The sequence below is a fragment of the Dermacentor silvarum genome, chromosome 10, assembly GCF_013339745.2.
Source record: "Dermacentor silvarum isolate Dsil-2018 chromosome 10, BIME_Dsil_1.4, whole genome shotgun sequence".
In the NCBI taxonomy this organism is placed as follows: Eukaryota; Metazoa; Arthropoda; class Arachnida; order Ixodida; family Ixodidae; genus Dermacentor; species Dermacentor silvarum.
This window is the reverse complement of record NC_051163.1, coordinates 2,328,021-2,350,925: the sequence shown is the minus strand read 5'-3', so window position 1 is coordinate 2,350,925 and position 22,905 is coordinate 2,328,021. Positions and strand designations below refer to the sequence as shown.

The following is a 22,905-nucleotide window of genomic DNA, read 5'->3' as shown; positions in this document are numbered from 1 at the left end:
CAACGCAGTTTCAATTATTCAGGTCGACGCAGTTGATTCTCGAGCCATGCATTTTCGACAAAAGAAATTTGTAATGCTGGTCTGCTTAGTGGCTGCACTCGGTGCGAGAAAAGCGTTCTCATGCAAGCTGCATGACACACCTCGTCACCGCTACTGCACTCGCCTTTGTTCCTGCAACAAATTCCTTGTCTCGGCTAACCTCGGGCGTTTTCTTGTTCATCCATGTTCTTGCTGTTAACTGCGGTTCCCGCAATTTCGGCATCGGTCATTTCCCCTGTCACAGGAACATCTCCCTCTTATCATCCACCGCTCACGGCTGGCTGATCCCGTTGATAACGTGAGCGGACCCCGCTCTGACCGCTGACCAAGCGCGAAAAGCACGAAAAGGCATTAGCATCGGAAAAGGCATCCCTACAAAATATCGGCCCTGGTTTCACTTTTGGCGATACCACAGCTGCGCAAAAAAGTACACAAAAAAAAAAAAAAACGTTTCGGTACTTGAAAGAGCGTAAGATTGGGCGAGTTTCATGCGCTATTAAGTATAAGACAAGGTTTCGGTACTGTTTTTTTTTTTAGCATTTTCTCAGTCTAGGTTTCGAGATATCCGGAGTTCGGCGCAGTGGCGCTTCGAGATAAGGGAAGAAAAACCCATGGAGTTGACACCGTGCCAGGGAAAAAATTCGACTTATCCGATAATTCGAGATATCAGAGTTCGAGTTAACGAGGGTTTACTGTACTAGATTCTATGTGCCTTTGTTTTAGACGTGTCTTTCCATACCGCGATTTCGCGCTTTGTGTGGCGGGTGCTTCGTCCACTTCTGTCCCTGTGCATAATTAACAGCGAGTTGTTACAGGACAACTCTTGTAGAGCGTCAGTGTTTTTAAATTTACGTCTAAAGCGAACATGACGTACCTCGACCATGATAAATCTCCTGTTGTTCTCACCGTAGACATCCACTATGTTGACGCCAAAGCTCCAGTATTTCCCGAGGCTTTTGGTTCGGAATAGAATGACGTCCATTCGTTCCTTAGCTGTTATCGACTTATCCGCTGACGCTCCGGCTGAAGAAAAAAAAAAACACACACAAGAAACAAAGAAGGAGTGTACCACAAGCAAGATTTCTCGGAATCAAAGGTTCAACGCATCTAGAATGACCAAGTCAAGTGAAAAGATGGATTTCGGAGCCCCGTTATGGCACAATGCATTTTAGGCGACAGGCTGTTTTGCTTTGAGAAACCGTATACGCTTCCACTAGGGTCGCGTTCGTGACTAAATCGCCAGGTAAATGCGAGAGAAAAGCGTTAGCATTACGTTGCGCCACTCTGAGGAGCCGGATCCATGATTTCCATAAGCCGGATGCGCGCGCACGCGCACACACGCACACACGTACACACACGTGTGCGCGGGCGTCCACACCCCTCATATTGTGTGTACAACTGGAAGGCAAGGACAATGTTTATTGCAGTTCACATTCTTGGCGTGAGAAAATACTACCACGAGCACGGCACCGTGCCTTATAACTTATTGCTTTGTATGCTATGGAAAAAAATAAGTTTGATGTTTTAAAATAAAAGGAAAAGGCAACTAGTATATTAAAGATGTGTGCAGGTTTCGTGTGCGCATTGGTGCAAAACTAAATTAAAGAAGTTTCATAGATCGCGTGCCAAAATGGGTACATCAGAGCGTGACAAAAAGAAAGCAGGAATGTGCCGCGTCTTCTAGCGAAATTGGGAATCAAAATGGCTACTCACCAAATTCGACGGTAAATAGCGCTCAAAATTTCGGAGTTGTCACCACCCTAAAACGGCGCTTGCATGTAGGCTCCCTAGGGGAGTGAACGCACGGCGGAGAACAAACGCGCGTTCTGCGCCGTGCTCGCTTAAGGGCTGCAGAAGTAGGCGTCTCTTTTCTCCTTTACAATCACCATATATGTAGAGCAAACGCGCCTTCTTCCGACGCACGAAAGGCCGTAGGGGAGGGGGGGGGGGGAGGGAAGGGAGGCGACGTTTAGCTGCGGCACCAAGTGCCTATTTATATCAGAGGCTCCGGCAACAGTCACCAACGCCGCACGCATTTTGAGCGAACGCGGGCAAAACGCCGACGGCGTCGACAACAGTTCTGCGTGTTGCCGATGCTGCTTCATGTCCAAGTTTATACAGCTGATAAAGCCAATATCATTACTCCGTATAGCTCACTACAAGTTTGCTATCGCTGTGTTGGGCTGCTGAGCACGAGGTCGCGGGATCAAATCCCGGCCACGGCGGCCGCATTTCGATGGGGGCGAAATGCGAAAACACCCGTGTACTTAGATTTAGGTGCACGTTAAAGAACCCCAGGTGGTCTAAATTTCCGGAGTCTCCCACTACGGCGTGCCTCATAATCAGAACTGGTTTTGGCACGTAAAACCCCATAATTTAAGTTTGCTATCGCAATTGATGCTTCGCCTTTCAGGTGAAACTGCGACAACTTTTATTGATATCATGTCATTTTACACGCGCTTCTTGTTGGTGGATATTGATCAGGGACAATGATCGAAGAAAACAATATTAGAGTGAAATAAACCAGGTTTATTAAATCCGTGGCGCGAAGAATGACCAATGTAATTCTAGGAAATTAAATCAAACGGTACATAGACATACATATTTAGGATCATATATATATATATATAAGGGAAAGAAATAACAAATATCCTAAATGAAATAATTGAAAAAGTGAGAACTCCCGACCGGGGGGGATTAAGCGCACGTGTTTGCAGTAACAAACACACCTAATTGTTAGTGAATACTGGAAATAAAACACTCATCCTCAGAAATAATATTGTTGCGTGTGGAAAGACACACACGAAAGAAGCTATTTACAATATATTTACACTGGAAGCAAAACCGCCAGGCCGACACCTTGCTCGCGCCAAAAGCCCAGACACACTTCATCGTCTTTCTCGCGGCGGCTCGTCTCTTTAGCATCTCTAGATGGTACCGTGTATAATACTACCCCCCCGGCGGCGACGTCACGGTGCTGTTAAATATCCAAGGCGCTTGGAGAGGTGTAGGGTTTGAGTCGGGCGACGTGGACAATATCACTGGTTGTCCCAGCGGAAGACGTAGTGGGCGTCGCTAGAACGATTTCATATGTGACATCGGTCACTTGGCGGAGCACGCGATATGGGCCTGTGTAACAGGAGAGCAGTTTTTCACAAAGGCCCACTTTACGCGATGGTGACCAAAGCAACACGAGGGTGCCGGGCGCAAAACGCACATCACGGTGACGGAGGTCGTAGCGTTGCTTCTGTTTGTCTTGGGACACTTCCAGACGAGCACGCGCAAGTTGACGAGCATGGTCAGCACGGGCGATTGCATCACGGGCATAATCGCTAGTTGAAGCTGTGGTGGACGGAAGCACAGTGTCTAGTGGTAGCGTCGGTTCTCGGCCATACAAGAGACAAAACGGGGAAAACCCAGCAGTTTCAAGACGGGAAGAGTTGTACGCAAAGGTAACGTAAGGTAGAGCCAGGTCCCAGTCACGGTGGTCGGCTGAAACGTATTTGGATAGCATGTCTGTAAGGGTGCGGTTCAAACGTTCAGTGAGGCCGTTCGTTTGTGGGTGGTAGGAGGTGGTAATTTTGTGCTGTATTGAGCAGGCACGCATGATGTCGTCAATGAGTTTGGACAAGAACGTACGGCCACGGTCGGTGAACATTTGACGCGGAGCACCATGCATCAAAATGATATCGTGTAGGAGGAAGTCCGCAACATCAGTAGCGCAACTGGTCGGAAGAGCGCGTGTTATGGCGTAGCGGGTCGCGTAGTCCGCAGCGACGGCAACCCATTTGTTTCCTGATGTAGATTCCGGAAATGGGCCGAGAAGGTCTAAGCCGACACGATGGAAGGGTTCGGCAGGGATGTCGAGCGGCTGCAGGTAACCAGCGGGGAGCTGGGAAGGTTTCTTGCGTCGTTGGCAAAGCTCACAAGCGGCGACGTAACGCCGTACGGAACGTGCAAGGCCCGGCCAGAAAAAACGGCGACGTACTCGGTCATAGGTTCGAGATACGCCAAGGTGTCCTGCCATTGGAGCGTCGTGAAGCTCTTCTAGAACGGTTGAGCGGAGGTGTTTCGGTACTACAAGTAGTAACTCAGAGCCGTCCGGATGAAGGTTACGACGGTATAGAGTACCGTCGCGGAGGACGAAGAGGCGTAGAGTAGCATCAGCCGGAGCGTGTTCAAAACGGTCGATGAGTGCTCTGATGTAGGCATCACGACGTTGCTCGTCGGCGAAATTAAGGAGCTTGGATACTGAGAAAACGCAAGCAGCAGCACTGTCAATATTAGAGCAGTCAGGGTCGTCAACAGGGCAACGTGACAATCTGTCAGCGTCTTGGTGCAGGCGGCCAGACTTGTACACCACGGAATATGAGAACTCTTGTAGCCTCAAAGCCCATCGACCAAGCCGGCCTGTAGGATCTTTTAGCGATGAGAGCCAGCACAGGGCATGATGGTCAGTGACTACGCAGAAAGGACGACCGTAAAGGTAAGGCCGGAACTTCGCAACTGCCCAGACTACAGCAAGGCATTCCCTTTCCGTAATGGAATAGTTGCGCTCCGATGGTGATAGGAGGCGGCTTGCATAAGCAATAACGCGATCCTGGCCACGCTGACGCTGGGCTAAGACGGCACCTACGCCATGACCGCTGGCATCTGTACGCAATTCTGTAGGGGCATCAGGGTCGAAGTGGGCGAGAATGGGTGGTGAGGTGAGAAGAGTGACGAGACGAGAGAAGGCGGTGGCTTCTGAAGTACCCCACGGAAATTGTACGCCTTTCTTCAACAGATTAGTGAGGGGTCTCGCAATTGCCGCAAAATCTTGAACAAAACGACGAAAGTACGAGCATAGCCCAACAAAACTGCGAACGTCTGCGGCTGTCTTCGGAACCGCGAAGTCTCGGACAGCACGAGTTTTGTCGGGATCAGGCTGTACTCCGGAAGCGTCGACGAGATGGCCCAGAACCGTAATTTGGCGGCGGCCAAAACGACATTTGGACGAGTTCAGTTGCAGCTTCGCCTTTCGAAATACATAAAGTATAGTTGTTAGACGCTCAAGGTGAGTGTCGAACGTTGGCGAGAAGACGATGACGTCGTCGAGGTAACAAAGACACGTGGACCATTTAAAACCCTGGAGCAAGGAGTCCATCATACGCTCAAATGTGGCAGGGGCATTGCATAATCCAAACGGCATTACTTTAAATTGGTATAGGCCATCAGGTGTTATGAACGCGGTTTTTTCTCTGTCCATATCGTCAACAGCAATCTGCCAGTATCCAGAGCGTAGATCAATAGAAGAAAAATAGCTGGAACCATGAAGGCAGTCAAGGGCGTCGTCGATACGTGGGAGCGGGTAGACGTCCTTCTTAGTAATTTTGTTCAAATGACGGTAGTCTACACAGAAGCGCCACGTGCCGTCCTTCTTCTTAACCAACACCACAGGTGACGCCCAGGGACTCGAAGAAGGCTCAATGATGTCTTTGTCTAGCATTTTGTTTACTTCATTTTGAATTACTCGGCGTTCCGACGCAGAAACTCGATACGGTCGTCGGTGAATAGGCGTAGCATCGCCAGTAGGAATCCGATGCTTGACCGCGAGTGTCTGGCCTAAAGGGCGATCGTCAAAGTCGAAAATATCTCGGTACGACGATAACACTTGGCAAAGGTCTTCAGCCTGCGCAGAGCACAGGTCTGCCGCAACCATTTTCTTTATGTTGGGATCGGCGCTCGAGGCTGGCGCGAGGGGCCCGCCATGTTCGGAAGAACCATCGGCTGATAAAGCTGCCACTTGATGGTCGGCGAGACAATCAACGTTGGCAAGGCAAATACCTTGCGGGAGAATTTGCTTTGCCAATCCAAAGTTAAAGATAGGCATGCGAGTGCAGTTATCAGTAATAGTAAGAATACTGTGCGGCACGGTGACGTCATACTGCAGTGGAATGTCGGGCAGAGGAGTGACGAGGTACTCGCCATCAGGAACAGGTGGGGAAGACATCAGTTCAATATAGGCTAATGACTTTGGTGGCAGGCGAATAAAGCCGGTTGGGCGTAAGCGGCACTGGGGTACATCAGGAGGTTCTGCGAGAAGCGGCAACTCAAGGCGAAGGGCAGAGCAGTCAATAAGAGCAGAATGCGCAGAGAGAAAATCGAGGCCGTGGGGGCAATGAGCAAGCACGGTGAAGAGGACAGGAGTGTGGCGGCCGACACGTGCCGTACACATGCCGACGATAGGGACAGTACCGCCATCGGACGACACGTGCCAACGCTGGGGTGAGGAGCCGTCGTCGGAAGGCAGCACTCATAATAGAAATATGGGCTCCTGTATCGATCAGCGCAGTGACAGGATAGCCGTCAACATCAAGAAGGTTTTGATTCGTAGGCAACGTGAGCAGAGGATTTGAGGGCAGGGTCGACAACGCAGCTTCACCTCCAGAAGCTGCAGTGGTTAGTTTTCCGGCTGGATCCGAGAGGTGATGGGCGGCGAAGAAAAGCGGCGGGGTTGGGGCGAACGAGACTGATGGCGTCGAGGGGACGGCGAGCGGCTGTAGCGAAGGTTCGGAGATGGGGCGTCAGCGGCAGCGGGTTCGTGGCGGGTAGCATAGGGAACAGTAGGTCGAAAGGTACGCGAATAAGCGTCGGCGTACGTCCGAGTAGGTGGTGGCCATCGGTTGCGGCAGTGACGAGCGACGTGGCCGATGCGACAGCAGTGGAAGCAGATCGGCTTGTCATCAGGGGTACGCCATTCGGACGGGTTGCGGTATGGAGCAGAAAAGGACGGCCGGGGACGAGGAGGGCCGCTAGAGAACTGATGAACACTGGGTTGAGCCGTTGAACACACGGAGTTCAAACCCATGTGTCACAAAAGAGCGCGTAATCCAAGCGCGCGCCGAGTGTCACGCAAGCCAGCGAAAGAACACGCCGGCCCCGCGGCAACTTCAACAGAGGGGGAGAGCACATACGCCTCAAGCAACAACGCTAACAACGGCGCCGAAACGTCTGGAACCTGGAAGAGACTCGACAGAGCGACGTTAACCGGAGAGAGAGAGAGAGAAGACACGCGCGCGCCGAGACACCTTCTCACCCGGCGGGTCGAGAGAGAGATAACTACAGCGTGTAAGCGTGCGTGAACAGCATGAGTCATCACCCCCCCCCTCGACGAGGCGGCGGTGGTCGAAGGTACCAGAAAAGACTCGAAGTTTCCCAAGCTTTGGCCGTGCTACGGAATCACAACTCCGATCGAATGTTCGAGAAGGACCGTCGACGGCTATATAAACGCCGTGCGAGCATTGTCAGTTCGGAGTCCAGTGAGGAATTCAGGAGTTGAGTCCGCACCGTGAAGTGATGTAACGTGAAGACCAAGCGTCTGCGGAAAAAGGGGATTCCCCGGCAAGCTAGTCGACGAGTTCATCGAGCGTCTGCATTTCCGGAAGAAGTTCCTTCTTCGAGTTTTGCCCCCAAGTTACGCCGAGATCGTCTGACTCCAAGACCAACCAGCACGGTGAATACGATTGGACACTTAGTGTTCCTTTTTATTTTGTGTTTTACGTGTTGGACTCTCAGTGCTTGTCGTTATTTTCTTGTGTTTGTTACTACCCATCTGATTTGTATTGTGTTGTGTCTAGCCTAAGTGTGCAAGTGTGTGTGTGTAACTGCCTTGTGTGAAGAATATATTTTGTTGTGTTTTGACAACTCTGGGCTCTGACTCGGTCTTTGGACAGCAACCGGCGTTCGCTGGCGCACCAGAGGGCCCACTCTTAATTGTCCTTGCTTTCGTGGGATTATTTTCGGAAGCTGATAAGTCGGCTTTGGAATTTAGTCCGGCGTCTCCGCCTCGTTCACCGGGGTCTGTGACACCATGTGCTCAAATTCCTGCCTGACGACGGCCTGAATCATGGCAATCGTGGTTGCAGGCGGATCGGGAGGCGTCGCGGAGAAGGCTGGCGAACTGGTGGCCTCGAGCTCGCGGCGAACAATACGGGTTACGTCGTCACAGGTGGTCGTCTGACGCAGGCGGCCCTCACATATCGACGTAGCAGCAGTGTTTGGTAGCAGCGTGATGTGGTGTGTGATACGGCGGCTCTTAGCCTGTTCAAGGCGACGACATTCTTTTATAATGGCGTCGATAGTCGACACGTTGCCGAAAACAAGCAAATTGAAATCGTCGTCGGCGATGCCCTTTAGCACATGTGCCACTTTATCTGCTGGTGTCGTCAGTTTTGCGGCATAGAGCCAAAACGTCGAGGATGTATGAAACGTAGGGCTACGTAGATGTCTGAACACGAGACGCAAGAGCCTTTCTCGCGGCAACCTTGCGCCCAATGGGGTCACCGAACAGTTCCCGTAGCTTGTCTTTGAAAATGTCCCAACTGGTTAACTCATCTTCATGCGTTTGGTGCCACACGCGTGGGGTGCCGCCGAGGTAAAAGATGGCGAGCATAATCGTTGGGTCCCACCTGTTATTAGCACTGGCGTATTCATATAGCTTGATCCATTCGTCAACGTCCTGTCCCTCCAGGCCAGAGAAAACACCAGGGTCGCGATGTTGGGCAACCGTGACGATTGGAGCGGGCGGACGAGCCGAAGCCGTTGCAGATGCGGTCTCGTCACCGGGAGGCATGGTGACAAGCTCGATGTACCGACCACTTCGGAGTTCCGTGGCGAGGACGGGGATCGCAGTCCTCCACCAGAATGTTGCGTGTGGAAAGACACACACGAAAGAAGCTATTTACAATATATTTACACTGGAAGCAAAACCGCCAGGCCGACACCTTGCTCGCGCCAAAAGCCCAGACACACTTCATCGTCTTTCTCGCGGCGGCTCGTCTCTTTAGCATCTCTAGATGGTACCGTAATAATATTCACAGCAGGCAAAACCATCTTATATATACAGGGTATTTCAGCGAACACTTTCAAATATTCTTAAAGGTTGCCAGTGGCAGATAGCACAATTCTAATTCATGAGCTGGTCTACTTGAAGAGGCGGACATTACTTGCACAACAAATTGAAGTGCATAATCGAATAATTAACAAAAAGTCACTAATTAAGTTTTTAACTAATTACCAGATGACCCATATTGCAATTTACAAATTGTAGCCATGGAGTTCACAAGGTGGATCCACTTGGAACGAATTCTCGGCATGACACCAGTTTCGAGGTACTAATTCCAGAATTTTGCGGAGAAATACATTGGCGTTCCAGTTAGCTTCTTAACAAAACGTCACTTTATGCATTCAAGCACAAAATTAACTGAAACGCCAATGCATTTCTCCGCAAAGTTTGGGAATTATTATCGCGAAACTGGTGTCATCCCGAGAATTCGTTCCAAGTGGATCCACCTTGCGAACTCCACGGCTACAATTTGTAAATTGAAACATGGACCAGCAGGTAATTAGTTGAAAACTTCATTAGTGAATTTTTGTTGATTAGTCGATTACGCATGTCAATTTGTTGTGCAAGTAATGTCCGCCTCTTCGAGTAGATCAGTTCGTTAACTAGCATTGGGATATCTGTGACAGGCAACCTTAAATAAATTATGAAAGTGTTCGCTGAAACATCCTGTATATATATATATATATATATATATATATATATATATATATATATATATATATATATATATTGTAGTGGGGAATATGCATGTATAGGCGCCGTGGGCATTGTCATCGCTTCGGCGCGAGACCCGAGCTCGAGCTACGGATGCCAACAGCTAGGACTGTGCTTAAACTTCTAACTTCTTCAACGGATACATGCCCTCGAGCCCTTCGCCGCCAAGCCACCCATTTTGTGCTGCGGAACGCCATCTTGTACCGCCGGAACTATCAGCCAGACGGTCGCAAATGGCTGCTCGTCATCCCTCGCCATTTGCGTTCCGACATATGCACTTATTTCCACGCCGACCCACAACAAGCACATGCTGGCGTCCTGAAAACGTACGAGCGGCTCCGCCAGCGGTACTACTGGAGAGGCATGTATTCTTATGTGCGCAAATACATTCGGTCATGTGCAGCCTGTCAGCGACGCAAGACAACTCCTCATACCACAGGCCCACTGCAAACTTTACCGTGTCCTGCACGTCCTTTTGACCGAGTCGGGATCGACCTTTATGGGCCCCTTCCATGCACTGCTCACGGAAATCGTTGGATAATTGTCGCAGTAGACCACCTAACAAGATACGCCGAAACTGCTGCTTTTGCTTCGGCTGCTGCTCGCGATGTCGCAACGGCACGGCGCACCGCGAGAGCTGCTCAGCGACCGAGGCCGCGTCTTCTTGTCGGACGTTATTAATGAGCTACTGGCAGCGTGCCGCACTATTCACCGCACCACTACGGCGTATCACCCACAGACTAACGGTCTAACGGAACGGTTCAACCGCACTCTTGGTGACATGCTCACAATGTACGTTGCGTCGGATCATTCCAATTGGGACGACGTCCTCCCTTTTGTGACTTACGCGTACAATACCGCCACTCAAGCTACCACAGGCTTCTCACCATTTTTTCTTCTTTATGGACGTGAACCATCATCTACCCTTGACACCGTACTTCCGTATCACCCGGACGCCTCTGAATTCACCCCGCTTTCAGAAGTTGCTCGACATGCTGAAGAGTGCCGTCAACTGGCTCGCTCATTCACGTCGGATACCCAAGCCATCCAAAAAGATCGCCGCGACCACGATCAGCCAACACAGTCCTTCGCCGTGGATTCTCACGTTTGGCTTCGGCTGCCATTCCAATCTCCAGGCCTTAGCCCAAAGCTTGCTCCAAAATATCAGGGTCCGTACCGGATCGTCGAATGTACATCGCCTGTCAACTACGTGGTCGAACCGGTGACACCGTCTTCGGACAAGCGCCGCCGTGGCCGCGAGACGGTTCACATCAGCCGCCTGAAGCCGTACCACGACCCCCTCATCGTGTCATCACCTTAGGTCGCCAGGATGGCTCACCTTTGCAGCGGGGGCAATTGTAGTGGGGAATATGCATGTAGGCGCCGTGGGCATTGCCATCGCTTCGGCGCGAGACCCGAGCTCGAGCTACGGATGCCAACAGCTAGGACTGTGCCTAAAAAGCCACTTGCGATCCCTCGGACGAGTCTCAATAAATCCCCCTTTCATTATATATATATATATATATATATATATATATATATATATATATATATATATATATATAAATGCGTGCGTGCGTGTGTGTGTGTGTGTGTGTGTGTGTGTGTGTGTGTGTGTGTGTGTGTGTGTAAGTGTTATTATTATACTGTACGACGCCGAATAGTAATTTCCATTCGAATGTAAGGCAAAACAGCACTATTGCAATCTCAAAGGCTGCATGCAAGTGAGGACTGTTATTCCGAATGATTTCGCTGCCGGAGAGTCGTGGCTCTTGCGCAGAGGCACAGTTCCTGAGAGAATTAACGGACGGCCGGGTGATAATAAGTCCTGATTACCAAGTTCCTAGCTCTTATTCAATATAAACGCCCCGTTTTGGGGCAGCCTGTAAATCTGCTAACTCAACTCAGACAAGAATTTTTGACAGTCTCACCATGTTTGCAACCCATTAAAACTGAGTGCCTCATGTGGTACCACACTTATCTTCTTCAACGAACGCAACATATCTGCACGTATCTCTACGTGTATATGAGACATGCCGTTCCTTTAATTGTTTCATTGTGGTCGTTATGATAGTGCACGGGATAACTGAACGCAGCCGTTTATAATATACAAGCTGCTGAGTTGAGCCGTCATACATTTGGGAACGGCATTACATTTACGCATGAAATATAGGATAAGCGTAACATGTTTTTCTCGGAAATCAGATTTGAGAATAATTTATGTTGTTTACACCCCCAGAAATAAGACGAAGAACGCAGCCACCTGCTTTTTTCTTTTTTTAATATAAGCAATATCTTGGGTTTTAAGTGGCAAAACCACGATATGATTATGAGGCACCCGGTTTAGTTTTTGCGACCTGGGGTTCTTTAACGTGCACCTAAATAGAAGTACACGAGTCTTTTTTCATTTCGTTCCCATCGAATTCCGCGACCTGGACTGAACCCGCGAGCTCCAGAATTAGCAGCGCAACGCCGTATCCACGATATAGGCACTAATTAGGCTACCGCGCAGGCTTTGTTTCTTTTTTGAAGTATTGACTGGGAAAAAAATTCTACGTACGGCTTACGGCCAAAGATTAGCATATAGAATGGCCAACTAAAACCGTTTTCGGCGCTCGAGGTCCGACTGCAATAAATGACCCCGTACCAATTACTCCGAATTCTGTTACGCGAGAAAGGCGGAAACTTGAATGGAATGTTGCACTGCAGTTTACTCTTTTTTTTTTTATCTATACCAATGCTTCCCGTAAATCTAAGTACAAGGCGCCGGATGGGGCAGGTATGCTTTACTTGTTTGAAGCGGCAAGCAGGAAAGTTACATATGTCGCTTCGTCTGCGTTTCGCAAGACCTACTGATAGAAAACTATATGCGCAACAATACACACGGGAGATACTGTTGCTTGAAGAACGAGAAAAATATTTTTTCTCCAAAGGGAACCGTACAATAACATAGTAGAATGAAAGCCGACACTGCGGCCGCAATGCACGCGCAATCACTGAGCGTCATTAAAAAATAATAAAAAATATATAAAAGGAAAGGAATTCATTCTTAAGGCAGAAATACATGTCATATGCAATTATGAACCCCATTTGATCGGTGTGACCGCAAATACCAGCGCGCGAAGTAGTACGAATGACCCTGCCGAGCAGTATCGCCAGCAGTTTCTAACGGCGCAACCTTGATGCGGCCAATCCACTTCGACCGCAGCGCCACCCCAGTATTTTTCCACGTTGGGCGCCTCACTGCAAAGCATGCGCCGCCCCAGCCGCTCGTCCCACTCGACCATATTCTAGTACACTCTAATTTAAACAACGAACACACACACACACACACACACACACACACACACACACACACACACACACACACACACACACACACACACACACACACACACACACACACACACACACACACACACACACACACACACACACACACACACACACACACACACACACACACACACACACACACACACACGCACGCACGCACGCACACACACACACACACACACGCACGCACGCACGCACGTGTGTGTGTGTGTGTACCAGTATGATCCTCACACGAAGCGTGAAAGTGCTGAATGGCGGAGTCATGGACCGCTAGCCTCGAAAAAAGTCAAACGACAACCTTCGAAAACAAAGACAATGTGATCGCATTCTTTGACGGTAAAGGATTGCTTCACCATGAGTATGTTCCTCCAGGTCAAACAGTGAACCAAACTGTTTACATCGAAGTATTGAAACGTTTGCGAGAAGCAATTCGACGTCGCCGCCCTGATTTGTGGCATTCTCAGGACTGGTTCTTACTGCATGACAATGCAAAACCTCATAGTGCTTTATCTGTTAACGAGTATCTGGCCAGACATTCTGTTATTGCCATCCCAAATCCGCTATATTCGCCCGACCTCTCACCGTGTGATTTCTTCTAGTTTCCGCGAGACAAAAGGAGACTGAAAGGAAAGCTTCATCAAGATATCGCAGACATTCAACGGGCTGTGACAAATGAGCTTACAAGCATCGCAGTTACAGATTTCCCTGCTTGCTTCCAAGGCCTCCAGAAACGTTGGCAAGCCAAGGGGAATACTTGGATAGGACCTAGGATCATTACTTGGTAAGCGCCATTTTCTATTTTTTACGACCTTTGTCCTGGAACTTTTCTGACAAAGGTTGTATATATATATATATATATATATATATATTAATGAAGAAGAACGCCCGGACTTAGGCAGGCAGAGGCTCGAGCTTAGACGCTCAACGCGTCATCGTCCCTTCATCGGATAAACCTCCTTTATAATTGGTAGAGGTGCGGGTTACCCAGCACGTACCCTCAACTCTACCATCGTGAAACTCCCCGCTCGGACGCTACCTTCCACCATGCCAGACGCCGAACCGCAGACGCTCCCGTCACCGCCCATTCTCTGCGCTGGCATTATCCGCCAGCGGGATCCTACCATCTTCAGCGGGACCGACGACAACGACGTTGAACATTAGCTTGCGTCCTACGAGCAGGTAAGCGCTCATGACAAATGGAACGACTCGACCAAGCTAACCAACGTCGTTTTCTATCTCGCGGGCGTGGCCAATCTCTGGTTCAAGAACCATGAGGCGGATTTCCGAACGTGGTCTACGTTCAAAACAGCCTTTACATAAGTATTTAACCGTCCCGCCGTCCGCAAACCTTTAACTGAGCAGCGCTTGCGCACACGCGCGCATGACACGGGTGAAAAATTCACCTAGTTACATCGAAGACGTTGTCAATCTGTGCAAACGCGTCAATACCACCACCATGTCGGAAGAGGACCGAATTAAGCACATCATGAAAGGCATTGATGATGATGCGTTCCAAATGCTCCTGGCCATGAACCCGAACAGTGTTACCGACGTGATTACCGTCTGTCAGAGATACGACGAGCTACGCAAGCAGTGACCTGGCGTAGCTCAGTCTACGTAAGCATCAATCTCCAGCATTGGTTCCGACCAGGCGTCGCTGCTCGCGCAGATCAAGGCCTTTGTCCGCGAAGAAGTCGCACGACAGCTGTCCCTGGTACCCTTCACCCAGGTGCCTGCCAGTCCTTTGCCTCTGATTTCAAGGCTCTGGGGATGAGGAGCAGTCACGCATGTTCCTCTGGGGTATAGTTGCGCCGGTACAAGAGCTGATCACGGATCGCAAAGTGCGCAACCTGGAGCCGAAGTGTTCGAGAGGCCGGAGCTTTTGAGGTATCCCAGAGAAGGTCGAAAAGTGACGCAGTCCAGGGGTCATTGTGTTGTTCGGCAGCCATGTCAAGTAAGAACACATACCAGGTTCCTTTTTAGTAGTGCAAACTCAGAAATAAGAAAAAATGTCCTGGAACTTTTCTGACAAAGGTTGCATATATTTATGGAAATGCGAGGGAAATGCGTTTTCATTACGGTGCGCCACTTTGAGGAGCGCCGCTCGCCATCCCCGCGTCTCCGGTCGCTTTCACCGATGCGTTCTTCTTCATTACAATATATATATATATATATATATATATATATATATATATATATATATATATATATATACATATATTGTAAGAACTATTAACGTACTTCGTCGTTTTCATTTGTACATAGCCATCATCACCTTCCCTGTTCTTCTTCTTCGCGCATGAGCTAGGGCGTTTACTTTTTGGAATAAAAAGCGCTCGACAGCTTGGTCGGTCTAGGTTTTGTAAAGTGGTGTAGGTACGTCAAGACCACGGAGTAAGATAAACAGGAGCGCCGACTCCGCCGCCGCGCAACGCATTCGCTCGAGACAAACCGTGTAAAGCCCGTTTCACATGGTGCGAAATTGCAGTGCGTTTTTCGCAGCTGCGATTTCCGCAGATGCGAAATTCGCAATCCCGTTTCACATGGATCTACGGCAGCTGCGTTTTTCGCATACTCGTTAAGCATTCTGACTGGCGATGACATATGAGCGAGCTGTCTCCTATTGGTCGTCTGTTTCCACCACTACAGTGGCTACCACCGCATCTGCGTTTTTCGCAGAGAAGTTCAGCAAGCCGAACATAGAAAAAACGCACGCACGAAGGGTCCAGCGGCCTATTTTCCGCAGCTGCGAATTCGCACGTGCGAATTCGCAGACAGAATCGCACCATGTGAAACGGGCTTAACGCTAAATTAGTCATCGCGTAGCGCCATCTGTCGAGGCGCGTGGAAAACACTCAACAGCTTACTTCCACGTGCGCATGCGCTGAATGGTGGAGGCCGGTGGCGACCGGTGGCGACGGCAGCGCGGAACCGGCAGGACGGCACGCGTAGAGCTTGTCGTCTGCTAGAAACGTGGGCCCTCGTCCGCCTCAATGTGACAGCAATCAAACAATATATATATATATATATATATATATATATATGCGCACAAATAATAAAAACGCAAATAAGCACGCGGTAGCGCTTTTATGCACGTTTGCGAAACATTTTTTACATGTCAGGAAACAGACGATAAATGATGCCGTACAAAAATACACAACTGAAGTACTTGTTTTTCACTCCTCAACGTCTGCGCGGAAGCGAAGGTGTGAAATTTTCGTCTGTCTCGCTTTGTTTACCATGTCTGCAGTATGTTTATTCATGTCTGACAGAACAGGGTATCTTGATACTTGTGCGTGAAGACACTGAGCAGCAGGACAGTGTTTTGTTCCCGGCTGTAAATACGGGTATGGCAAAGGACGCGAGAAGTTTTCGCTCTTCGCGGCGCCATCTGATCTTCAACTACTGCACCAGTGACGTCAAAAACTTCCTGTAAGTAAGCGAGCGCTTAGAGCAATGGACAGAATATGTGCGCGACACTTCGAGAAGCAGCTTATTTTTGATAGTTACTTCAGCAAAAACAAAGACTCCTACTAGATGTAAAGAAAGTGCCTCGACTTCGAAGCGGAGCAGTTCCTTCAATTTGTTTAGGGAAGCCTGGCGTAGCTCAATGATGCTGAATGCCAGGAGGAACCAGAAGACGCCAATGCGGAAGGACGAGAGGAGCTCAATTTAAAATTTTCAACAACTATACACAGTGCGGGTGCCTTTCCTTGTCCAGAGATATGCCGTAATGTAGAGAGAGAGAGAGAAAGGGAAAGAAAGACAAGGAGGTTAGCCAGTGTAAATACCGGCTGGCTACCCTGTAAATTCTCAGCCTTGCCTTCGAGATGATTCCCCCAGTTATGCAGACACATAATCAGAGCTTCACTTGTGAAATAATAAGCAGGAAACACTGGAAGGAATTCCCAATTATTATGTTTAGTGAGAATGTGGCGATTCTGCTCACAAGAGAACCGGGCGACACGAAAAGCACCGCGATAAACAAAGAAGCAAGAGAAGCATCTTAGCACTTGATGCGTGCTCAGATAAAAAAGAGCGATAAACGTCAGCTTTTGCATAAAAGCTTCTTTTCGCTGTCGTCTGTCATTGCTTGAGACCACCCGAACTGTCATTATATCGCCTTACCATTTGCTGTAGTTTTTCTTTCCATCTTAGTTTCCGTAATTTGTGTATTTTCTGTTCCTGCGCCTTGTAAAGTTCCATGTAGGCCACCTGACAAATGTCCTGCATTTGGCCTGTATAAAATAAATTAAATAAAGTGATACATGACTTGTTTCTCCTGCTAACGTCACTCCGTGAACCGCAAGAGCTATGCGCGCTACAGGCGTCAGGGCGTGCACGGAGCAGGCGACAAAACGGATAGGCAAACAGGCGCTGCGAGAGAGTCCCTGCGCCTTTGCTCCTTCGGTTTGTTGGGCCCGCCTCTCCGCTGCAGTTTTTTCCCTCATTCGTAGCGCCATCTGGCGAACACGCTGTGAAGCAGGAACTGGCTTTTCAGAATGTGTCCCTTCCAGACGAGCGGAGTCGGCGCTCCTGTCTTATCTTACTCCGTGGTCAAGACCCCCACGTCCTCTCGCGTTCACGCGTCCTCCCTGGAGTATACGTTCCGGTCGCCGCCTGCGCCCGGTTACCCCTACAACGATGGACACTTCCGACCCCGGCTCTTCCGGCGCCTCTAACCTTACCATACAAACGACTCCGCCTGCGGTGCCCTCTTGGACTGTGAGGTGCCCTCAACGCGATCCCCCTGTCTTTGCGGGACTCCGCGGCGATGACGTCGACGATTGGGTCGACAACTACGACCGCGTGAGTTCTTGCAATAAGTGGAACAACAGCCAGAAATTGAGGCACGCTGCATTCTACTTGAGCGGTGTTGCAAAGACTTGGTATTTCAATCACGAATCCGACATCGCGGATTGGTCCACGTTTACCACCAAGCTGCAGCAAATATTCGCTTCCTCGTCTGGGCGTGCAGAAGTCGCCAAGCAGAAGCTGGGCACGCGCCTCCAACTTCCACAAGAGTCTTACACCTCATACATAGAGCATGTCTTGGCTCTGTGCGGCCATGCAGACCCTAGCATGACGGAAGCCGAACGCGTTCGACACATATTAAAAGGCATTGGGTCTGTCGCGTTCAATGCCTTAATCGTGCTAAATCCGGCTTCTGTCCAAGACATCACTGCCACGTGTCAGCGCCTAGACGAGATGCAGTCTCTTCGTCTTCAACATGACAGCAGCGATCCATCAGGTTCCCCATTCTTCAAATCTACGTACTCTCATTCGCACCATCATCCGCGAAGAACTTCATATACAAGACCTGAGGCGTACACCTGCTGCCTGTGTTCCAACCCCCATTTTCGACTTGCGCGAGGTCGTAAAGCAGGAGTTGACAGCGATGACTACACCCACGACGCATCTTGCTTCCGGTAGCGCGCCCCATACACCTACCTACGCGGATCTTGCTTCGCTACCCACCCCTACCGTGACCTCCATGCCTACTGACGTTACCTATGACCATCTGGCTTCGATGGGAACCAGAGCACTTGCTGCGCCATCCTACCCTCAGTGGCGTCCACCTCATCCGGTTTGTTTTTACTGTGGTATACGCGGCCATATATCTCGTTTCTGCCGCCGTCGCCAGCAGGATGAAAGACGAGGCTATGCTGAGCACGAGCGAAACCGCACTCGCCGACCAGACGCCTACTATCCCGGATCGTACTCGTTCCCTCAGCAGCGTTCTCCGTCTCCTCCTCCCAATCTGCCTCATAGTTCCCGTTCGGCCAGACGTCGTTCTCCTTCGCCTTATCGGCGCTCTACATCACCGCTTCGCCCCACTTCCCATCTTGCCGACCAGCACTCGGAAAACTAACTGTTGCAGTTTTTGAAGGGTAAACTGCTTCCTATCGGTCTTCAAAAATTCCTTCTGTTCGCCCGGCCAACATGCTTTATGTAACTGTTGAAGGTGTTCCAGCGTCAGCTCTCATCGATACCGGTGTCCGCCGTTTCTGTTCTTCGTAGTGATCTGTGTTCACGGCTCCGGAAAGTAAAAATGCCTTAGCTTGGACCTATTTTGCGTGGTGCTAATAATGCATTCATTCACCCCGATGGACAGTGTACTGCTCGTGTTCTCATCGACGGCATTCGTCACCACATTGAGTTTATCGTCCTTCCAATGTGTATCCATGAACTTATACTGGGTTGGGACTTCCTAAATTCTGCTTCTGCCGTTATTTCATGTAGAGAGGAACTTGTCCATATCACGGATACAGCGCTTGCACCTGTTACGGACTCTTCACCTTCATGCGTGAACTTGGCCATCGCTGTAGACTACGTCCTGCGTCCTGGTCAGGAAGACGTTGTAGCCGTAACATCTAGTCAGATCGCCGACGGAGATGCTCTAGTCGCCCCTTACCGCTGTACTTCTCGCGGAAATCTCATTGCCGCCTGTCTGCACGTGGCCGCGCCCTTCTGTCTGCCTGCAACACGACCCCAGATCCGGTGCCCAAAGGGATGACTGTGGCAACCCTCGCCGACACTCAACCTATCTCTATAGTCACGCTTTGCCCTTCTTCATCGCCAGCACCAACCTCAGGTTTGGATGATTCTTTCCCTCCTACAGCCGTTCTTGGTTCTGACCTAACAACCGCGCAGTCCGAAGCCTTACTGGCGGTCTTGGCGAAGCACAAAACCTGTTTCGATAGCTGTTCCCCTGTGTTGAGCCAAACTTCTGTGGCCACACACCGCATCGAAACCGATGGTTGCGCTATAATAAGACGACGCCCCTATCGTGTATTGCCGTCCGAACGAAAGGTCATCATGCTTGCGCGGAAGATCATACGACCTTCATCAAGCTCCTGGGCTTCTCCCGTTGTTCTGGTAAAGAAAAAAGATGGCTCCATTCGTTTTTGCGTGGATTATCGAGCCCTGAATAAGATCACACGCAAGGACGTATATCCGATACCTCGAATTGACGACGCTTTGGATACATTACAAGGGGCAGTGTATTTCTCCAGCCTTGATCTTCGATCAGGATATTGGCAAATTCCGATGAACGAGACTGACAAAGAAAATACCGCATTCGCTACACCAGACGGACTTTATGACTTTAACGTCATGCCTTTTGGCCTTTGTAATGCTCCCGCCACATTTGAGCGCATGATAGATAACGTACTTCGTGGACTAAAATGGAAGACCTGTCTCTGTTATCTGGACGATATTCTCATCTTTCCGTCTAACTTCAGTCAACATCTTCATCGATTAGACGAAGTTCTCAAGTGCCTTGCAAATGATGGTCTCCAGATCAATACAAAAAAAATTGTGTGTGGCTTAGCTCGGCTATGCCAGGATATGCGTAGCGTTAGCAAAGGTTCAGCTGAAGGTCCGAGTCGCACTGGCGCTTTCGCTGAGTTTCACAGTATATTCAGTCGATCGGCGAGCCTGACGTCATCGACGGCGTTTTGTTGTTGCTGCAGGGGTGGTCGGGCACGTCGCTCAGCCTCCTGGCGACGCCGCTTTGCTAGACGTTCGTCCCTTTGCTCCAGTGTCTCCGCAGCACGTTTAGCCTTCTTCTGTTCATTCCTCCTACGCTCAACCGCTAATTGACAGGCAACTACTTCGGGATCCGATGAGTCAAGCTTCTCCGTTCTTCTGCGCTGTTGAGCAGCATTTGCGCTCTCCTTCTCCATGGCTATACCACACTGGCAAACGCCAGTCAGAAGCGCAGCGGCTCCAGCGCAGTGTCAGACGGCGACTGCAAAGCGAGCGCGCGCCGGCGCCAGTGTGTCTACCACGGCTACGACGTCACTCCTCTGGAATGCGCAGACCGGCGGCGGTGAGTCGCGCGCGGCGGCGGCGGAGTGCGCGAGAGGTGCCGGCTCCGGTGCGCAAGCCGTGTGACATCACTGGTCCTTGCGCATGCGCAGCACGGCTCTTGATGTGCCGTGCGAAACGGGCTTGGCTAGGCCAGTGTAGCTAACGCTACAAAAAAGTTGTCGCAGTTTCACCTGAAAGGCGAAGCATCAATTGCGATAGCAAATTTGTAGAGAGCTATACGGAGTAATGATATTAGCTTTATCAGTTGTATAATTTTCGACATGCAGCAGCGCCGGCAACACGCTGAACTTGTCGACGCCGTCGGCGTTTTGCCCGCGTTCGCTCAAAATGCGTGCGGCGTTGGTGACTGTTGCCGGAGCCTCTGATATAAATAGGCACTTGGTGCCGCAGCTAAACGTCCCCTCCCTTCCCTCCCCCCCCCCCCCCCGGCCTTTCGCGCGTCGGAAGAAGGCGCGTTTGCTCTACATATATGGTGATTGTAAAGGAGGAAAGAGACGCCTACTTCTGCAGCCCTTAAGCGAGCACGGCGCAGAACGCGCGTTTGTTCTCCGCCGTGGGGACGCTGCGGAGCGTTTGGAGCGAGCGGACGTACTTCGCGTCGGCTCCGTCGATGAGGCCAATTTTGGGAGGACCATTCGACCCCAGCCCGTCCAAAACGGTACGATCGGTTTCGGCTTGACACCCGGAGCACGTAGAGCCCAAATTTTGGTGAGTCCGCCCATTTTTGCGGATTTTACGCCTGTTTTGCGCCGGACAAAGTGGCGAGCCAGCTAGGCCTAACCGGCCAGCTAGGCTTAGCGACGGCTTCGGCCGCATCGGACCGTGCCGGTGGCCCCGCTTCGTGCGAAATGTCGGCGTCGGGTCACTCAGCCATGGATACGAGTCCGGCCCGGGACCAGCAGCCCATTTTGAACCGCAGCTCGGGACGCATGGTGGTTGCCGTCCCCGGAACGCCGATCGACGAGACCCCAGAAAACATCGCCGGTTGGGTGGTCGCCACTCAGCGAGGCAAGAAGGCCACTCTGAACAACGCCGAGAGTCCGCAGCAAGTTTCGGCACCCCAGCCCGGTAAGAAGGCAGCCCAGCCAACCCGGGCCCAGATTATCAAGAAAGTCAACGCGAACTTCGCGAAGACGGCGCGCATGCCTCACGTGCCACGTGACGAATGCAAGGTGATAGTCAGGCCCCGCGGGGGGCTGCTGGTGGGCAAGATTATGATGCCGGAGCTCGTGCAGGCGATTGCGGGTGCGGCGAGAATAAGTCTCGAAGACATACAGAGGGACACGATCTGTCCAAACGTTGCACAAAACATTATCGTGATCAGCACGCCGGAAGGCGAGAGAGTCAGCCGCTACGCGGCCATCCATGCACTCATGATTGGAAATCAAGCATACGAAGTGTGCGCTTACGCGGCGGCACCCGAAAATACGGTGAAGGGCGTAATCGGAGGCATCCCGCTCAGCGAAACGCCTGAAATGATCCGAGCGAAAGTTGTAAATATCTACAACGGTACGGCGCTCGAAGCGCACCGGATCGGAAACTCGCACGCAGTGATCGTGCTCTTTAAGGGGGACAAAGTCCCGTCCTACGTTAAATACTGCGGCGCGCTAATAAGGTGTCGGCTATACCGCCAACACAAAGAAGTGTGCAGAACATGCGGGCAGGTCGGCCACCGGAGAGACGTGTGCCCCCGACCGAATGTGGTGGTTTGCTTCGCCTGCGGGAAGGCAAACCCCGGCGAAAATCACGAGCAGGATTGCAAACCTCGCTGCAAACTGTGCGGAGGCTCGCATCCCACCGGCACGGGAAACTGTGCGAACAAGTTCAAGACGCCATTCTTGCTTCGGAAGCGCGAACACGAGCGCAAGATGGCGGCGGAAAAGGCGGGAAAGTCTGGCCAGAGCAAGGCCAGATTTTCTAGAAAAGACGAATTCCCCTACCTCTCCCCGAGCAAACAAGAGGGGCGGCGCAAGAGCCGCAGCAAGAGCCGAGGGCGGTCCCCAAGCCGCGGACGCTCGGAGAGTCGCGATAGGCGGCGCAGTCGCTCACGTGACGGCCGGAAGTTGTGGTCAGATATCGCCAGAGGCGGAGCC

At 50.8% G+C, this 22,905-nt stretch overlaps 1 protein-coding gene across 1 annotated transcript in view; it reads right to left on the bottom strand.

Annotated features, from left to right (window-relative positions):
* Positions 1 to 22,905, bottom strand: part of LOC119466566 (uncharacterized) — a 235,383-nt gene that overhangs the window by 92,474 nt on the left and 120,004 nt on the right. Inside the window, exon 8 of the mRNA XM_049657418.1 lies at positions 914 to 1,062. Coding sequence (XP_049513375.1) covers positions 914 to 1,062 — 149 coding nt within the window. The remainder of the gene's footprint in view (positions 1 to 913; positions 1,063 to 22,905) is intronic.